At 43.0% G+C, this 19,235-nt stretch overlaps 1 protein-coding gene across 3 annotated transcripts in view; it reads right to left on the minus strand.

Annotated features, from left to right (window-relative positions):
- Positions 1–19,235, minus strand: part of rerea (arginine-glutamic acid dipeptide (RE) repeats a) — a 175,777-nt gene that overhangs the window by 36,698 nt on the left and 119,844 nt on the right. For all 3 annotated transcript variants that reach the window (XM_053481779.1, XM_053481780.1, XM_053481777.1), the window contains exons 4-6: positions 7,203–7,308; positions 5,714–5,810; positions 4,633–4,737 (exon numbers count right to left, since the gene is read on the minus strand). In XM_053481779.1, coding sequence (XP_053337754.1) covers positions 4,633–4,737; positions 5,714–5,810; positions 7,203–7,308 — 308 coding nt within the window. The remainder of the gene's footprint in view (positions 1–4,632; positions 4,738–5,713; positions 5,811–7,202; positions 7,309–19,235) is intronic.

A 19,235-nucleotide genomic window follows, 5' to 3' on the forward strand; every position in this document is an offset into this window, starting at 1 on the left:
GAGCATCATTGCTAAACCACGTGCAACCCTCCATGGCCACATGAAGGACAAATCAAGTTCCAATTGCAACTTCCAGTATGAAAATAGACCATGTCACCAAACAAAAGTCATCTCAAACTAGTTTCTGGTTTCATGAACATGACAGTGAGTTTAGTGTTCTTTCCTGGCATTCCCAGTCACTATATCTGAATACAATAGGATACCTTTGGGATGTGGTAGAACGGGAGATGTGCAGCATGAAAGTTGGCCTGAAAAATCTGCAGTAATTGCATAATAACGCAATCATGTCAACATGTCAACCACAATCTCATCTTGTGAAATCCATGCCATGAAGCACTGTGGCTGTTTCGAGAAAGACACACCTCAGTATGAATACAGTGTTCAGTGAGTGTATAGTGCAATCATAGATTGTGTCACAATTATGACTTCCTGTCTTGTTGCTTCTGCCACAGGAATGTTACTTATTTAGGAAATTTGCGCACTGCAGTTTGTTCACACCATTGGCAAATACGAGTCACTTACAAACCAAAGTGATTAATGCTAATACAGGGTACTTAAGAAAAAAAAAAAGAATTATGTGTTAAAGCTTATAATGTACGAGCCACAGTCTTGTACAGTCTCTCTGCTTGGATGCTCTGGACTTTTTTGACTCATTATCGGCACCGTCGCTGAGTAATATTTTTTGTTTGTTAAGCCACTTAGTGACATTTAAGTCATTAAAACATACAAAAACATCTAACCTAAAGCATAAACCAGTGAAAAACAGGTGCAGGTAATGACAGGTGATGACAGGTGATCAGGCAAGTTATTAGTGTAGTGGTGATGCTGAATGCTGAGTGGTTGGAACAGATGAGACGGGATATGAGGTTGCTGCTGAGGTTTTTACATAAATAACCCAATTTTAAATTGTACTTTGCAGCCTGTGGCAATAAAACATTTGTTCTAATTTATTTTGTTGAATATGAAGAAATGAGGACTGGCTCAAGACTTTTGCAAAGTACTGTATATAAAGCTAGAAATCATCTTATTAAAACAAATTAGCGATGAAACTGGCGATGTGAAAAAAAAACAGCCAAAAAATAATAAAATAATTAGGTACTGATTTTTTCCGTGTCTCAAAAATACTTTATCATTTACATTTCTGCATTAACATGTTAAGAAAGAGGTCCTTTAACAAATGCAGCGATGCCTAAAGATCTTGCTAGTCAAGTCGGAACGCTTATGCGTCATAGCGGACATCAAACTGACTTAAGCCTAATCTTTGTAATCATTTGGTGTCAAAATGTCCTCCTGATCTAAGACTGCTTCGCAACAAAGAAGAGCACTAACACAAAAGAGCTTTAAAACATTTTAACAGCCTCATAAAACATGACCAGATTTTGTCAATAGAAAAAGAAGATCTGAATTGACAAGCGATTATTTCCCCACTGATTTAGGAGCAAATAGAGCCAATATAAATGTGAGATGATCACATTAAGATGAAGTGACTGACTTTTTTTCTCAGGTAAAGATATACAAGAGATTGATGTGCTGTGATGAGTAAAATTCCTTATTTTTTAAAACATAATTTTACTAAAAAGGTCTCATCAATTGCTAATGATGGTGCTTTCAGAAATGGGTATGGACAAGAAGCTGTTGAATGCAGCATCCTATATTCTATTCAAATGCCAGATGATGCAGACTAATCCCACATCTCCACCCCGACACACCTTTAGTATAACCGAGGCACCACATTTTGAATAGAAGAGAGTACCTTAAGCAGTGATGTAAATCAGTATTTAAATTGTAATGGACTGCAGGTCCTTTAATTCCTCCTAACATTCAAATGTTGTAAATTGGTCCAAGCTTCAATAAGAGCTCCAAATGTCTTAAAGCTGAATACTTAGTGTAAGCTTTGAGTAGTTTAGTTTGATAAATGTGAATTATAAAGCAGAGTAAGAGGACTGTAAAAAGTAGATTAGTTACTGTAGTTTGGAAATTAGTTTGAAAATGGTGTGTTTGAGACCAAAGAATAAAAAGGGCTAACTCTACTGAAATGTGTGTAAGGAGAGATTTTAAGCGATTTGAACACTGTTCACTAACTACTTTTATGTCAACAACTGAATCAACAACTGGCACAACATGCAATTCAACTCATGACAACATTCTGCCTCTCCTGCAAAAACAGTTAAACCGGAAGCCAGCAAGTTACTTTGCAAGTTCCAAACTAGATGGCCAAGTACCCAACACACACACAAAAACTTGTTTAATATTTTAATACTAAATTTATATATTAATATTATAATTTAATATTATTAATCTGCTTCTTTTTCTTCTTTGTCTTTCGGCTGTTCCCTTTCAGGGGTCGCCACAGCGAATCATTTGCCTCCATCTAACCCTATCCTCTGCATCCTCTTCTCTCACACCAACTAACTTCATGTCCTCTCTCACTGCATCTATAAATCTCCTCTTTGGTCTTCCTCTAGACCTCCTGCCTGGCAGTTCCAACCCCAGCATCCTTTTACCGATATAATATTATTAACATCATACTTCATATACCTTATATGAAAAACACAATTCTTTCCTTAGGAACACCCTGCATCGTAAGGAAGGCAGACATCTTTTCCACTAGCATGACCATGGTAACATAAGTATCTTATATCTGATTCTGTTATCGTAAAAATTTCATACTTCTGAAATATACTTTTGAAAATGTGTGTATTATATATATATATATATATATATATATATATATATATATATATATATATATAAAATACACACATTTTTAGAAGTATGAAATTTATATATATATATATATAGTTATAATATATTAAAGTGTTAAACTGCTCGCTCTATCATCTGGAGATCGCTGGTTCCCAGGTGAAGCTGTAACTTCTCGCAGCCGACAGTCTAGAGCTCTGCCATTGCCGGATAAGAAAGGAGAAGGGTTGGGCGTTGGGCTAGCAACCAGCCCCGAAAAAAAATAACCGCTACGGAAACAGCTAAAGTCCTCTACAATGGAGAGCAATGCACTGATCGGTGCTGGTGGCCTTAAGGATATATATATATATATATATATATATATATATATATATATATATATATATATATATATATATATACACACACACACACACACACACACATTTATATATATATATATATATATATATATATATATATATACACACACACATACATATACACATGCACACACACAATTATTTAAATAAATATTGATATAAGATGTGCACTACTGAAACATGAGACTTGTGACTAAATGCGATTTCATTAATTGGATTACTTGGTGGACGCAGTCAGTCCTAAAGAAATAATTGTAGAAAAAAGCAAATGCAAATTAATAGCCTTTCGAGTTTTAATGATTTATTGAATAAATACATATGTAGATTGTTAAAATTATTATTAGGTAATAGTAATATTACTCCATGCTTGGTAAAAATTAATTGTGCATGAAATTAATGCCAGGTCTCCAGAGAGCTTCTTTTTTTTTTTTTTTTTGAGCTGCAGAGACATGCCTTTACTGATGGCTAGTGATAAACCATTGTTCACTTGTTCCCTACACTGCTTAAGGTTCGATTTGAACTAAGCAGTCAGTCAGTTGTTATTCAGGCTGCAATTAGTCAAACTTTACTAGTCTATGTTGATCAACTTATCTCTGCGTTTATTTACAATGCAAATAGTCACTTCTAAACACCCTAAATAAAAACTGTACGCTAGTAAAATGTTTAAAGGTTAGTTTTTAAACACTAACTCCCTCATATGATGTAGTACATAGCAAGACTCAAGAAAAGGAAGAAAAGCAAAGGGCAACGAAAGAAAGCAAAGCAAGACAAAAAAAGGACTGAAGAACTAAAATAAAAGTGAGGGAAATGTCTTTTCTCTGCATGTTCTAGCTGAGGTATGAACACAAAATCTGATGCCCCTGGAGCAGGTGAGTGTTAAAAGCCTTGCTTTAGCCCCTGGCAGTGTTGACAAAGCTGGGATTTAAACCTTCTGTTAGGAAGTTCAGAACTTTTACCCTTTGAGTCACCAGATAGCAACCACAGGCACTTCTTAAACGATGAACATTCACAACCAGAATCACAAAGGAAGAAAGGAAGAGACTGTACAAGACTTTTTTTTTTTTCGTGCCTTACTTACATGCCGAATACAAAATAAACACACCTATTATTGATGGGACAATTATCAATCATAGCTGATTAGTGATCAGTTGATTTCTGTTCATCTCACACAATCAATTATGAAAAATTGCAGTTGATTTTAATAATTAAAATCCTAATACATGCCATGTTTTTTTATTTTTTGTGACCAACTGGGCAACCGCTGTGTAGTGGCGATAACGGCGATAACTGTGCATGCTCACAACACAGCTATAGAGTAATACTTAAGTGATTTAGTTCAGTGTGACTGCAGAAGCTTCATAAGCTAATCTTTGTAACACTTTTTTGTGCAATTTTGCCCTGATTGTACTTGGTCGCCGCCTTCTTATAATATCACACGATGTGAACTAAGTGGAGTCGGGCGATGTTGTCTAAACGTTAGTTACAGAAAAAATACACTATATTTAACATGTTCAAACATTGTGCTGATGTTAGCATACAGTAAAGAACAGAACCCAGCGTGTCTTACCTAGTCTCTGGGTTATATCCTAAAATGTAGAAGAAAGAGTCGATTCGTGGTTTGAACTCCCTTGCAGCAAAAATGTCAGAAAAGTGGGCGATGTTACATTTCCCCCTGCAAAACATAAAACAGACGTGCGCACAAACACAAATGAGCCTCAAGTAGATGAGCACATGCATTTCCTGCCTCTAAAGTAATCATGCTTTCAAATAAGCACATCTGGGTGAGTATACTACCTGCTATGGGGGATCAATCACTGCTGAACTAATATTGTTTCTTGTGCGTGTATGCGACAGAAAAGAGCAAAATTCCTTGAAAAAAAAAAAATATATAGACATATAAAAATTCAGACACATTGTTACAGGGCCATCTCCTCCAGCTCAGACTAAAAAAAACGGATGACAGAGAGAACACGGGATCCGCCCATGTGCAGGCACACAGCAGAGCTATCAAAAGCTACCAAATGCATCTTGATATCGGTTCCCCCTCACTTCCACGTCTGTGCTTTGAAAATAACAAGCATCGGTGTGGTTTGGGTGCTCAGCACACAGACACAATACCTTTCTCTGAAGATGAAAGGGACAAAAGGGGCTCCAAGCAAGTATTACACCATGCTCGCAGAATTCGCAGAGTTTACCAAAAGCCCTGTAATAAGTCAAATCAAACGAGCCTTTGTGCAGCAGAAGTTGCAGCTAATTTGCCCTGAAATCACTGGTTCAGAGCTGCGGCTTTGTGTGCCTCTCCAGCTGGTTTTAGTTAAAGCGCTGGAAAGAAAAAAAAAGGAAAAAAAAAATGGAACACATGGCTAAGGGGAAGAAGGGAGAGGAAAAAAATAAAAAGGCAAGACAAGGAAGATCTGGTTTCAAACACTGAGAATCAGCATGCCTGTCCTCGCTTTTTTTTCTCTTCTGGCCGTAGAAAAGAACAGCGTGACTGCTTAGAGCTGTAGTGCACATGTAGAATGTTATATTGGAAAAGCTGTCAAGTTCCTGAGGTTCTTACTGAGAGGTTCGATTGTTGCTTTGCATGACAACACCAAAGTCCGTGCAGAGAGAAAATACAGATATGACTTGAGCAGCAGGTGAGTTACCTAAGGGCCGCCGTGTGGTACGTGTCCACGTAGTCGGAGATGAAGAGCTCTCTGCTTTTCACCACCGGGTCAGTGATGACCAGTTCCCGACCCGAGTCTACAGAGAGAGAGAGAAAGAGAGAGAGAGAGAGAGGGAGAGGGACAGAGAGAGGGTCAAATATAAATGATTAGCATATGGCGAACTGTTAAATGCATGAATAAAAACTTTCAAAGTTTTAATGCAGTTACATTTAAAATTTTGCAATAATAAAAATAACAAAAGATTAATAATATTTATTATTTCTAAAGTAAATACAATTAAAACCAGTGCAACATAATACCAATACAATAAAAAAAAACTACACCACCACATACACACACTCCTAATTTCTGTAGTGAATCACTAAAGTTGACTTAATTGTTCTTTTATGGTTTATTAAAGATTTATTTTTCCCTTTTCGATTTAAAATTATTTCTTTTTGTAAACCTTTTAGTTTTTTTATGTTTTAATGGAAATTGGATTGGTTGGCAAATCTATATTTTGTGATGCATATTGTGGTATCCTAGAAATGTCTAAATGAGAATCAGAATAAGATTTTCTCACACAAAAGGAATTTGTCTTGCCCTAAAACAAGGGGAAAAGAAAAAAGAAGGAAAGACAACAAAAGAAAATGTTATATACAGCATATGCAAGTATGCATTTAAGTATGTACATGTCTTCTTTTAAAGCATCAGGAAACAGTATTTTATGCAGTATGTACTGTATTTTACGCTACTTATAAAGGTACTGCACATAAAAACACCTGCATCCCTTATGGACGTGTGTGTATATCTACGACTGACTATGTTAAAAGCAGCTTGTAGTCTACAGCACTGAGACAATCAGATCAATGTATGGCCCTTAATGTAAGGTTCCTACTACGTCTCCCTTCAAAGGATGTGGCACAAAGATACTGTGAAAATCGAAAGAAAAAAAAAAGAAATGTGGATGTCATTACAGAGATCCATTATAACAGCACGGGATGAGTGTCTGTCATCCTGACCCAGGCTAAGACCTGATGTCGAGAGAGTGAGTGAGGGAAGGAGTGAGGGAGGGAGGGAGGGATGGTGATGTCTGCCAAGCTGACAGGACTGCAGAGGCGCTCTTGGCTGTTTTATTAGATTGCATTAAAATCAATGCGGTCTCGACACAAAGCCGGGTGGAAGCCCTAACCTGTTATTACTTCCTGATGTATGCATTAGCCCGGGGATGGCCATGGGGCCGTGGGATATTACGCTCAGGGTTATTTGCACTTCACCTCGTGCCGCCTTTGTTTGAAGGAGGGTTACCGTGGAAACGAGGACGGTGGGGAGGTTTTTCGCAGACACGTCCTCTTTTATCCGAGATGTCATTTACTTTGATGTCGAACACATTGCTAAGGATGGTTAAGTAAAAGGATGTGGCAGGCGGATAACGTTTTACATGTGTTATTTGTTAGGAGAGCGCGCACACGCGCAAATACGCACATACCGTTCTCATTGTTGCGGTCCTGTACTAGGTGCTGGTAGACAGAGTCGGGTACCTCGGACTGGCGGTAGTACCATTTCACGCTCATTAACAGATGGTCCCGTTTACTCTGGAAAAAGGAAAATGAGATACACATAAACATTCAATAAAAACAGACATTTGTTTCCAGTGCTGTTGTTAACAGCGTCACAAATTGGCCTCTTGGCAAACACACGCCTGTGTTGCATGTGCCTTCCTGATTCCCTCAGTCTGTGCCAAAAGCCCTCTGTGGAAACCAAGTCAATTAAAAAGGGATTGAAAACATTTAGTTTTAATACGGTAAACAGAAAAACATTTGCATTTTTGGACTACTAGGGAGCCAGGCAGGAAGGAAGGGAAAAGGAAAGCTGCGTGTTTAAAAAGTCAGGCGCTTCGAGGCAGAAACGCAGCCACCCTTTCAACTGTATGATAGATTAACTCCTGAATACGACTCCACACACACACACACATCTGTAAAGCATAAAACTATAAATCCAGCCAAGCAAATCACAAACCGCTTCCTTTTCTCGTGTTGCACTTCTCACTCTGCCACCCGCTGTCGTTTCGAGAGCACTGCATGCAGAGTCGGCACGCGCACTTCACCAAAGCCACCAGGAGGTGGCAGCACTGGGTCACCAAGACCTCCCACAGTCAGCCGAGCTTCCGAGGCAAAGGGCCGGGCGGGACGAGGGAAGAAAGGAGCAGAATCACTGTTTTCATTCCCCGACATGAAATATTTATTGTGCCTTCACACAAACCCAACTGACCATTGAAACGTTTTAAGGGAACGTTAAAAGAAGCCACAGATGAGCGACGGGGCGTCTGGAGCAGCTGCCGGCAGGAATCATAGTCGTTTTAAACGTTCCTACAGAAAATACCATCCTCCTCACAAACACACACACACAAATAGGCTGAGCGTGCAATCATGTTAGTCTGCCAGTGAGAGAAAGAGAGGGAAAAAAAAAAAACTCCACAACATCCTGGGTGAAACTGAAAGCCGAGGACGACTTTTTATTTCCCCCTCACGCACCCTGCAGTCGGAGAACTGAGCAGCAGACAGAGCTCATTGTGGAGGGATAATGGGGGAACGTGCTACATTTCATGCGAACGGTGGAATGAGTGTTAAGCTGTGTGCATGTGTAACAGTATATTCCCACCACCTGGGCCTGAGACATGGGATATGAGACGCTGTAAAAGGTTCTTGTCAAAGTCTCCATTCACACGGCTACACTTTTCAGGAGGAAAAAATTGTGTTATAGAGATTTTATTTTTTAATTACCAAGCATAAATAAAGCTCAGTTCAGGGGGATTAGTCACTCGGGTTCAGTCACTATTCTGACTGGGCCACTTCTTTGTGAAGAATCAAAAAGATTCGCCGTCAGAGTGAATTATACGAGAAGGAATCCCAGTTCAGCACTAAAAAAAAAAAAAAAAAAAAAAAAAAAAAACACCACACACATTCTCACCTATCACATCCTCACACTCAGAAGAGCTAAAACTGAAAACTGAAACTAAACCAAGCTGAAACCTGTGACCTTTCTTTGAATCTGCCTCGCACTGGAAATGACTGTTTCCTTATTAAACCCTAATTATGTTTTTATGTCGCACAGAGCAGATCAGTGCGCAGAATCAAATTATCAAGATAAGCACTCGCAGCCAGACAGGAAGGAGAATGGGAGGCAGCAGCAGCAGCAAGCCGCCCATTACAATTACAGAGATGAATTGATTAGTGACATTCCAAAGTGCTCTCGCTGCCACCGCGCCTCTTTCTCTCTCCCGGCTCTGTGGGCTGTAACGCTGGCTTCTGCCCAGCACTCCTCATGCTCTCGTGCACCCAGCAAAATAAAAAATAAAAAAAACAAACAGAGAGAGGCCGCTTATTCGATCCTACGCCTCTCAGAATCTTCGCTCCGATTAAACTGAGCTTCATGTTACGAGAAGCACACGATGCCAAGCGCTGGTGATGCCTGAGACATTGAGGGGGTGGAGTGGAAACATTCCTAAGAGTATGCAAGGCCTCACTACTCTCAGAAATGGTGCCCCCCCCCCTTTTTTTTTGCTTTTGTTTCTGCTCCAAACTCGATCCCCCCTCCACCACCCCTTGAGCAGAATCATGCACTCACACTGTCCCCCTTGTCTCTCAAACAGGCACGAGCAGTAATTACTGCGCAGCCATGTTGAGTCCAAGTGCAGCGAGGGGTTAAGGCTCTTGGGAGACCGGCCTGGGAGGTTACATCGAGTGTCTGGTACAACAGACATCTCACACGGCAATACCGACAACCCCAGGGTTTGAGCAATTAATCAGGGAATCACGATAAGACGGACAATACTGAAAGCACGTCATTTAATTTGATTGACAGCACCGTGCCAGTCCGCTGCTAGCCTACAGTGACGCTAGGTGACATGACAAACTGCCTGAAATCATTAAACATGGCTGCCACAGCACATCTCATCTGTTGTCAAGGGGGTTCTGGTCGAGTCGAGTCGGGCCTGGCCGGGCTCACGTGATTCCTGTCTATTAACAAGAGAGCCTGCAACTGAAACCGCAGCAATGAACCCACTTTTTTCCAACTCACGCCATATACACAGCCCTCGGCTAAGCAAATCCAGACCCGCCGGCGAGCATTAACAGGAAATATGGGTTTATTTTTTTCCCCGCGAACGTTTACATTCTGTTTCTCTTTCGCACACCAGATCCAAAAACTCCTGAGCGCTTTAACAGGCTCTGGTTTCAGAACAGGGCAGAGTGCGGCGTCACCTGGAGGAAGCTGTGAAAGCTGGGATCTTCTACATCCTGGACGAAATGGAGACCTGGGAGTGTGTGCATTTCGAAACTAGAGTCGTAAGAAGACGTGTGGGACACACAAATACGACCGGGAAGCGTCTCACTGAGTGCCTGTGACATGGTGGCATCAGGCGGACAGATCTACGAGCTAATCTCCTTTCCAAACATGATATGATATGATTAGTACGCGGCACGCTGGCAGGCAGCGCTGATTCAGGACGCTCTCTCGGTACATGATGGATGTGGAGCTCACACACACTGCTTCCGCCCAGTGCGCTCTCTCTCTCGCTGATACAGACCAGACGCTGCTACACTCCATAAAAACCCTATGACTGACTGACACACACGTACACAAACTCGGAGTAAAGCTCTTCCATGTGTGCCCCCAGCGTGAAAGGCTTCCCACAGCTGTGTGCGCATGAGCGAACCAGGGAAAAAAAACATTCCTTCTCACACTCCGTTCTGAACGAACAAAGGAAGGCAAGAAAGCCACACACGCGAACGAACCGACGTCTGCATTATTTTATTTATTTATATTTGTGTGTGTGTGGAATAAGCAAGTGCCACGCAAAAGCGGGGGGTGTCGGGCCAAGCTGAGACGAGGAGAAGAAGAAGGCTTCTTGCGTCGCCTCATAGCTCGAGAGTAATTGAGCTGCCCTGCCTCTCCTCTCGCAGGCTCAAACTAATAATGGTAAACAAGTGTTGATGACATGTTTCCTCCCTGCAAGAGCCTGTGTACAGATTACTCCTCCTCCGCCCGTCAACAAGAACAAATGCAAGGGGGAGGGGAGGAGAGAAAAAGGAGAGGAGAGGAGAGAAGGGGGGAGTCACAGCTGTGATGGCGGCACAGTCAGGACCTTTATGCTGCTCCACATAGGGCGCCTCTCTTCTCTCTCTCTCTCTCTCTCTCTCGCGCTATTTAGATATTAAATCTCCACTCGCTTTGAACACAGCCCGGCCATCTGTCAGCCCCGCTTCCAGACCGGGTTTGACGAGCTTTTTACGCAGTCAGATGCAGCGTGTGACAAAACCAGGATACACTGTACACACAATGCACAATGCCAAGCTGTGGCTGTGACTGAATCCGCAGTTTACTGTACTCGCTAGTGTCTCTAATTCTTTCTGGAATAAAAAGCGGGGTGACTCACGCGGCGCCGGACGTGCAAATAATGCTAATTAAGACGTGCCCGCTGTGTCTGTAATCGTATGCAACACACTAAAGAGACACTTCAAACATTTAAGAGCCTCAGCCTCGGCACTTCACATAATCACTCTGCGAGCTCGCCGCGGGACTCGATCCGGATCGTCACGCGATAACGCCGGGGCTCGGGTTCATACCAGGAAGACGTGGTGGTGCGGGGCGCGGGTTTGGTTTGCTCTGCCCAGCAGGTGTGCCTGGGCTCTTACTCGTATTCCCCCCCCTCCCCCCCGATCTTCCTCCTCCTCCTCCTTCTTCTTCCCCTTTCAGCATGCCCCCCATCCCTACCCCACCCCACCTTCCACTGAGTGCTCAAACACTTAACAGCTAATGACTGAAATGTCGAAGACTAGGGATGCGGGGAAGGAGGAGGGTGGGGGGGATTCAGGTCTGTCAGCCGAGAGATGATTGACTCGGCGACGATGTGTTTAATATTTAAGAGCTTGTTATTGTGTTGCTACGCAGAACTGACACTGGATCACACTGGGGTGGATTCAAGAAGTCAAACAAATCATAGAGTGCAAGTAAATGAGCGTTTATTAACTCGACTGGCGCTGTAAAATAAATTTAAAAAAAAAAGCATACGAGGAGAAGGTGATAAACGCAGGCAGGCCGACGACCGATAACGGGTCCAATTTTAGCCGTCCCTTGAAACAATGCGCATGTCTCCTTATCTCTTGACTGACATTTCGCTCTCTCTGTTTCTCGAGTCGCCCCGTGCTTCCTCCTCGGTTAAGGCGATACAGAGAGAAAAAAAGACGAATAAATCTGTTTGTCAATGAGACTATCGACATCAACAGCACAGACATCAGAGAAACGCGCACTGCAGGGGCTCTACATCTTCTACACTTACCTTACACACACACAAAAAAAAAACAGTGAGTGAGCATTCAGCATGCTAATTCAGCTCATCATGGCGGCATCGGCAACCATTCCATGCCTCACTATTCTAATTTGCATTTGCTTCCACTGCAGCCTTTATCTCCACACACACACACACACACACACACACACACACACACACACACACACACACACACACACACACACACACACACAATTCCAGATGCTATACGGCTGCTAATGGTGCAGATTTTTGTCCTGGAATTCAGCTGACATGTTTTTTTTTTTTTAAAGCAACAGACTCGGTGGATAACGGCAGGGCAGAAACATGAAGCTGTTCAGAAATGTAGGTGAAGCAGACGAGCCGTGTCGCTGGTCTGACATGAGATGTCTCCGATATCGCTCGTTCATTTCTCCTGCACTTCATGCTTGGCAGGCAGCAGACGCTGCCAAGTGGCTGGACTGACTGACTGACTGACTGATGACTGAGTCAGTCCATAGACAGTTAAGTGCTGGACAACACTAACACACACACACAGAGACACAAAACTCAGAAGTCCTGCTCCATGTCAATTTAAGTGCCTATTTGAGGTAACGCTGGATTGTGGAAGGATATCGCGGTACAGCTCGTCACAGAAACAGTGGAGAGGGGACCTGGTTAAACCACGGCTAAATGGATTAGCCGGTTTGGTCAAGCGTGAGCTAAGCTGTGGCATGGAAATGGCTCGGAGGTATTAGCTACCGCTGCCAAAACAATCGAGTCGATCTCAAAAACCCGCCCCAGCTGCTCCTCCCAGCCCCGCTCTCCCTGTCCCCAGGGCAAAATGATGAGGAGGTGGAGCCATAGAGAGCAAGAGAGAGAGAGAGCGATAGAGGTTGGGGGGGGGGGGGGGATTGGTATGGGTGATGGTGCCAAGCCTGGCATAATAGGCTTTGTTGTTGGTGTGTTTTTCCCGTTCGCGCTCTAATCGGCGTGGTGACTTGATCATGTGATGACTGTTAGATTGGGCTGATTACGGGACTCGGCGTGTTGCCAAAGCAATGACAATTATTTATTATTTCAATAATTTATATGTCGTACACATTTAAAAGGCGATTACGTCTAGAGTCAGGACGAGAGTGAACCCGTGTGTGAGAACCTTTCTTTCTCTCTTTTAATTTTTTTAATCGTTATACACAACGATGCACACTGGGTCTCTTGGTCAGATGAGGAAACTGTATCAATCAACGTTATTAATCCCAGGGATGTAACAGACACACCTTCCAGCTTTAACCAATCAGCGTTCGACCTGAGGCACCGAAGAATGAGACACACTTTTCTTTTTTTTTTGTGCGTCAACACTTCAACCTTAACCATTTCTCATTCCTTCTCAGTCATGTGATCCATCAGCAAAGCCAGGCTAACCAAGAAAAAAACACACACACACACCACTATAAACGGACATAGGGTCACTATCTAGAGACGAGTCGTGGCACTGAAACTGGCGCCGAAAGGAAGGAAGAGAGGAAGGGAGGGAGGGAATAAGAGAGTGTGACTACTCAACAGGCACAAAGAGAAAAATCACCTGTCTTCCTTCCTCTCTTTTTAATTACACACACACACACACACTGCAGTAGGATAAAGGCGCAGCTGCCTCGCCCCTCTCTGTTTGTATGCAGAGACACATACAGTCGTGAACAAACAGAATTAGCTGCAACGCTGAGGCGCGTCATTGTTGCGCATCCAACCTACAACGTGTGCATTATAAATGTACACTGTGTACACTCATGCGTGTGCACCACAAACACACACCCATACACACACACATCCATCCAGTAGTGAGGCAGGCTGAGAGGTGAGACAAAGACAGGATTTAATAGCCTTAAGCAGAGTGTTCAGCCAGGACCGAGGGATGTGAAGAGGAGCAGACACAGGGGTCAGAGGTCAAAGATCCTAGCTGACTCTCAGCTCTGGGTTTATTCCCAGCATGCCGTCTTTCAGTCCTATTACATACTGTACGATAGTCAGTGTTCAATCACTTCAAGGTGAGACAGGACATTTTATATCATTATTTTAGTGATGTCTGATAAAAACAGAGGTCCGTCTAATTAGAAGTAACGATGTGGGAGCAATTTTTTTTTCCATACCATAAGCATATTTTGGCATGGAGTCGTGTGTAAAAAAAAAAAAAAAAAAGAGAGAGAGAGAAAGCGCAAAACATGCTTAACAGCAAGTATTCACACATGGGTCGTCCTTTATGATGATTTAACAGGGTGATTGATTAAAAAAAACAAAAACAAAAAAAAGAGGTGACAGCTTAGCATACGCAGTTAACTGAGTGCGTGTATAAGGGGGTGTGTGTTCATGTACGCAGCCGATGCTGACTGGGGTGTGGTTACTGATTGCCTCTGTAATGCTCGGCATCATTAGCGCAGCAGTCTGCAAAAGAAGAAGAAAAAAGACTCGCCGCTGCTTGTCTTTGCGTTAACCCCGCCCACACTGATCCAAGCATACAGCCTGCTGTTCTCTGACGGACAGCTCAAAGCAGCCAATGTCCAGGAAAAGCCGAGCAGCGCCGAGGGGAGCCGAGACACCGAGGCAGCATTCCTGCGCCCGATTGACGTGCATTGTTTGTTTGCCCAACAGATCAGATCAAGATTCGCTTGCAGCTTCACCCCTCACTCGTTTTCTTTTTTTTTTTTTATCTGTTTTTTTAAAAACGTTTTCTAGAGCGACACAGACCGTTCATGTACAGCACACAACACACACACACCCCATCCCCCTGCTCCTCTTGTGAGGATGATTTCAGACTGTGGATGAAGGCGGGATGATTAAATGTGATCACTGATAAACAAAGTGATATTTTGCTGTTGCTTCCCGTGAATGTCCCTTCAACAGACGACACAGTAGATCGTCATACAGATGGAGGAAGAGAAATAGTGCGTTACTGATATGTGAAACCCAGTCATTACCTACGTTGAATTTGGCTGTCCGTCTTCATAGGGTACTAACGTTACCGAACAGGAACATATACGCATGGAGAGAGAAATAGTGAAGAGTGTATGTATACGAGTCCCAAGCGCTTTCCTATTTTTATATACATTTTTTTTTACGAAATTATCAATTCTATCTTGCCAGGGGACACGAGGGGGGTGTGTCCAATATATATATATATAATGTCATATTGGTCATTAGCTGCTCTGGCTGCAATCATTTCTGTACAAGACATCATGGCAAAGCTATAAATCAGATGTGATATAACTTTGGGATGAGCAGATCCGGCAAGATCTGGAGTTCATCATTTAAAACGTGATTGTTTATGAATTCATGTTTCTCGGCTGAAAACTGAGGTCCATCTGTCAGCCGGAAAGTGCCACAAATTTTCCAAGCAGCTCCTTTCACAGCCACTGCCATGCAACCAAAACCAGAAACTCAAAATAATGGACGAGACTCTATCTGTATATATAAAAAAAATGCCACTTAGTGCATCTTGCTTTCTTTCCAAAACCTCACCCGTGCAGCTGTCCGTCCCGAGGTCATTCTCACATCGCCTCTTCTCATTACCCTGATAACGAGAGACTGGAAACTTCACAGCCCCGTTTCAGTGTTTTATCGTTAATTATTATTTTTTTTAACATATATATATAAATGCCTCCCTTTTATATTCCGTCCGGCCCACGACGTGCTTGAAGAAGCGGCAGAGAGACAGAAAAAACACTCACGACTTGTCAGGACGCTAAAGCCGGAGAAGACTTTATTAAATAGCAGAAAAAAAAGTAAAAAATCTGAAAACCGTTGACGGTGTGTAACCTGCTGTCTTTCCTCAGGCCGCCTCCAGTGTCTGTCACGCTCATCATTTCTCCATTATTCTTGCCTTAGCTAATCCTCCTCACAGCCACTCCACACTGAGACTAATATAATACCCGTTGCATTACGACAGTCGCATGCTTTTGCATCTATAAGAAAACCTGTAGGTCCTCCTTCGTAATCTGTTGCTACTACGACTATTATTACTATGACTACTAATAAAAAATTATATTAAAAACGACGTTATTCCTCACACAAGGCTAAAGAAGTCGACGTTCCCCATACGCCTTGCTGTTCGTTAATTAAAGCTGTGCTCCATCGTGAGCGTAGCTGAAGGTTTCATGCTGCTCTCTGACGGTCGCCTGTGTGATGGGACTTGATTGCTAGAGTGGCTGATTGTTATGGAGCGTTGATGGCTTCTGATCATTAGCGGGTGAAGCCCACCAAGCACTTAGCACTCGCGCGGTAGCTCGACTTCATTCTGGACGACCCTTCCAACCATCCATCCAGGCGTGGCAGGAAGCATGCGAGAGGGGCAGTATAACCCCCTCATCACACGCCTGTTCCGGCCACTGTTCGGCATTTAAATGCCTTTCGAGGCAGCAAACAGTTCGCACCTAATTACTGCAGGCAGGCAGCCGTGGCAGAGCGCTGAGCTCCAGCAGAAGCAGCAGCATGCACTTGCTTTTTAAGCGGCTTCTTGTGCCGCTTAAAAAGCAAGTGCAGCTTTTAAATGCTAAGTTGGCCAGCTGCTCCGAACATCCTCTCTGAATTGGCTAGCCAGAGTTTTTGGATTAGCCGGCACTGTTGCTACAGGCTTACACTAATCAATTGGGCTGCATACAAAGCTGTGTGCTCTACACACACACACTTTGAAAAGAAAAAAAATAAAAGCCCATAAAGGGTTGTGTTAACAAATTGACTGGTATCTACAACTCAATTTATGTTATAATTCAACAACACCTGGCTGGACTGTCATAAATACCCTGCTCATGGCAAACACACGCGCGCACACACACACACACACAGTTGAAAGATAACATAGCACGCCATTCATCTTATCTGCATGACAGCATCTCTTCATAACTGAAAAGAGGGACTCTGCCTGTCTCAGTTAAGGCTCAGAGAGAAATCAATCACGTCAGAATTCATTAGAATTCCTTCCAGTGGCTCTCAGCTGCTCTCGCTCTGTTTTTTTTTTCCTTCTCCCCCCCCCTTATCTTATTCCCTTTTTCTCTGTCTGCTCATCTCTACTACACAGGAGGGATAAATCACCATGACGATGTCACCTGATGAAGGGCACTCAGTCAGGCCCGGCTCGGTGTGCCTCCATCTCCAGCAGTCAACCCACTCATCCCCATCAATGCACTATTAATGAGAATCTCTTTCACTCAGCATCTCCGAGCACACACGCACATTTCTCACCTACGTTTTCAGCCAGCCTCACCACACGTATTCAAATATCATCGTTTCATGACGAGCTGTTTTTCGGGTGGCATAACAGAGGTTGCAAGCTCTCATTCACTTTCCACTCTGAATTCTTCAAGTGTCGCATATCGCATGTGCATGTGTGTAGCGCAAATACGTCTGAGTGGCACCGGGGAATGTTGAGAGAGAGAGAGCAAGTGTGTCGCGCTGACAGAAAGACAGGGATCTCAATCGCTTTTGAACCGCACATGTGCGCGCGCGTGCACGGCTTGCCAGACTCTATTTCACCTTCTAGGGAGAGCCGCACATTAAATCAGTCCATTTGACCTGCAGTGGAAAGCAGAAGTGGCACGTCTCCTTTCAGTCAGCCAGCCTCGGCCCAAACGTGCGTCCCCGCCTGCATGGAGATTACAAATGGAGCGCATCACCTGCACTCTGAAACGCGCCTACCCTACCGCTTCTGATTTATCAGCGGCGCTGCTCGGATTGAGAGCTTTCACAAAAAAAATAAATAAATAAAAAAATCAAAAGAGAGAGAGAGAAAAAAAAAAAAAAAGAAAAACCATGGAGGTGGAGTACTCAATATGATGATCTGTTCTTACCCTCACTCATTACTTTATCTTGCAGCTATAAAGAGTTATTCCCCCTCAAATGGCCAGGGCATTACTCCAATCTATAAATGGGACGTTATGTTCAATAGCCCAAGGTTAGCGTCTCAGCACTCGAGCACTCCATCGCCCAGCGCCTTGTTCTTTATGGGCGGCTGAGGGATCCGGCGCTCGCAGCTCACGGCTGCTCCGTCTGAGTGTTTATGAATTCTGAGTCGAATGGAGAAAGGGAGAGCATAAGTGCAGGGAGAAAATAAATAAAACATTCTGTCCTTGATAAGAATCCCTCTAGAGCACCTCCACTCTCTTTCGCTGGAGCGGGCCTGTAATGGGTTTGTGAATTAATTTCCTCAAACAACTGGATTTGCATGAAATCATGGCTAACGGTGCTCAAAAAAAAAAGAAGAAGTGTTGTTAGGAAAAAAAAATCAATTAAGATTAGCGAGCTTGCTAATACTGCTGTCCTCGTCTTGGCTTCACAAAGAGCATCTCGGGGCAAATGGGCTCTGGGAGAAAGGGGGAAAAAATTACATACTTCTATGCTGAGTAAAACGAGATGGTTTCTAAGCTCTAGGAAAAAAAACACCTTGTCGCCAAGTGAAGACTAGTGAGTAACGGGACCGACTAGAAAGATAAAGAAATGATGAGTGGATCAATTTTGCATTAAGCAATAAAAGACGAGTGATGTGATCTTGTGTGCCATTACTTTTGGAACACCTTTTTTTTTTTTTTTTTTGGTCCTAAGCTATGCATTGTGTCTTTTTTTTTTTTTTTAAACAACAGTGATTTCTGACAGACACAAGCTTGAGTGCTCAAACCTGGATGCCAGATGTTGAAAAAGTAATGGCCCCCCTAAGCATTCAGTTCATGCTATTAAACACATTGCTCCAAAACAAGTTTAGGACTACGAGCCTATACGTAAAAAACTGCATTAAATATAGATGTTTAAATCATCCTTGTAACCAAATGTCAGGCCGAAAGCAAGCACAGCTATTCATCTTAACGCAACAGGGTCGATAATAAATCATAAGCAGCCGAGTGAGATGTCTCGACTGAACACAGGCATGCAGAGGGGAAAGAGCTGGAGCTTACACTAAGGCAAAAAAAAAAAAAAAAAGAAAAGAAAAAGTGACACACACAAAGGAAAGTTGTATATTACTTTATGTTTAAAAACAAAAAAAGTATATCCAACATCTCCTTTTCTTCTCTTCTCTCACCCTCCCCTCTCTCCTCCCCTAGAGGGGCTTCCAGCCGAGCTAATTTGCAACATGTGCTCTTTAATAGAGAAAACCGCCCAACAAAGGCATGTAAACCCCACACAACTATATATCCAGGTCTGCAACTCCCCTTTTTTTTTTTATTGCCACAT

This window comes from Clarias gariepinus, chromosome 22, assembly GCF_024256425.1.
Source record: "Clarias gariepinus isolate MV-2021 ecotype Netherlands chromosome 22, CGAR_prim_01v2, whole genome shotgun sequence".
NCBI lineage: Eukaryota > Metazoa > Chordata > Actinopteri > Siluriformes > Clariidae > Clarias > Clarias gariepinus.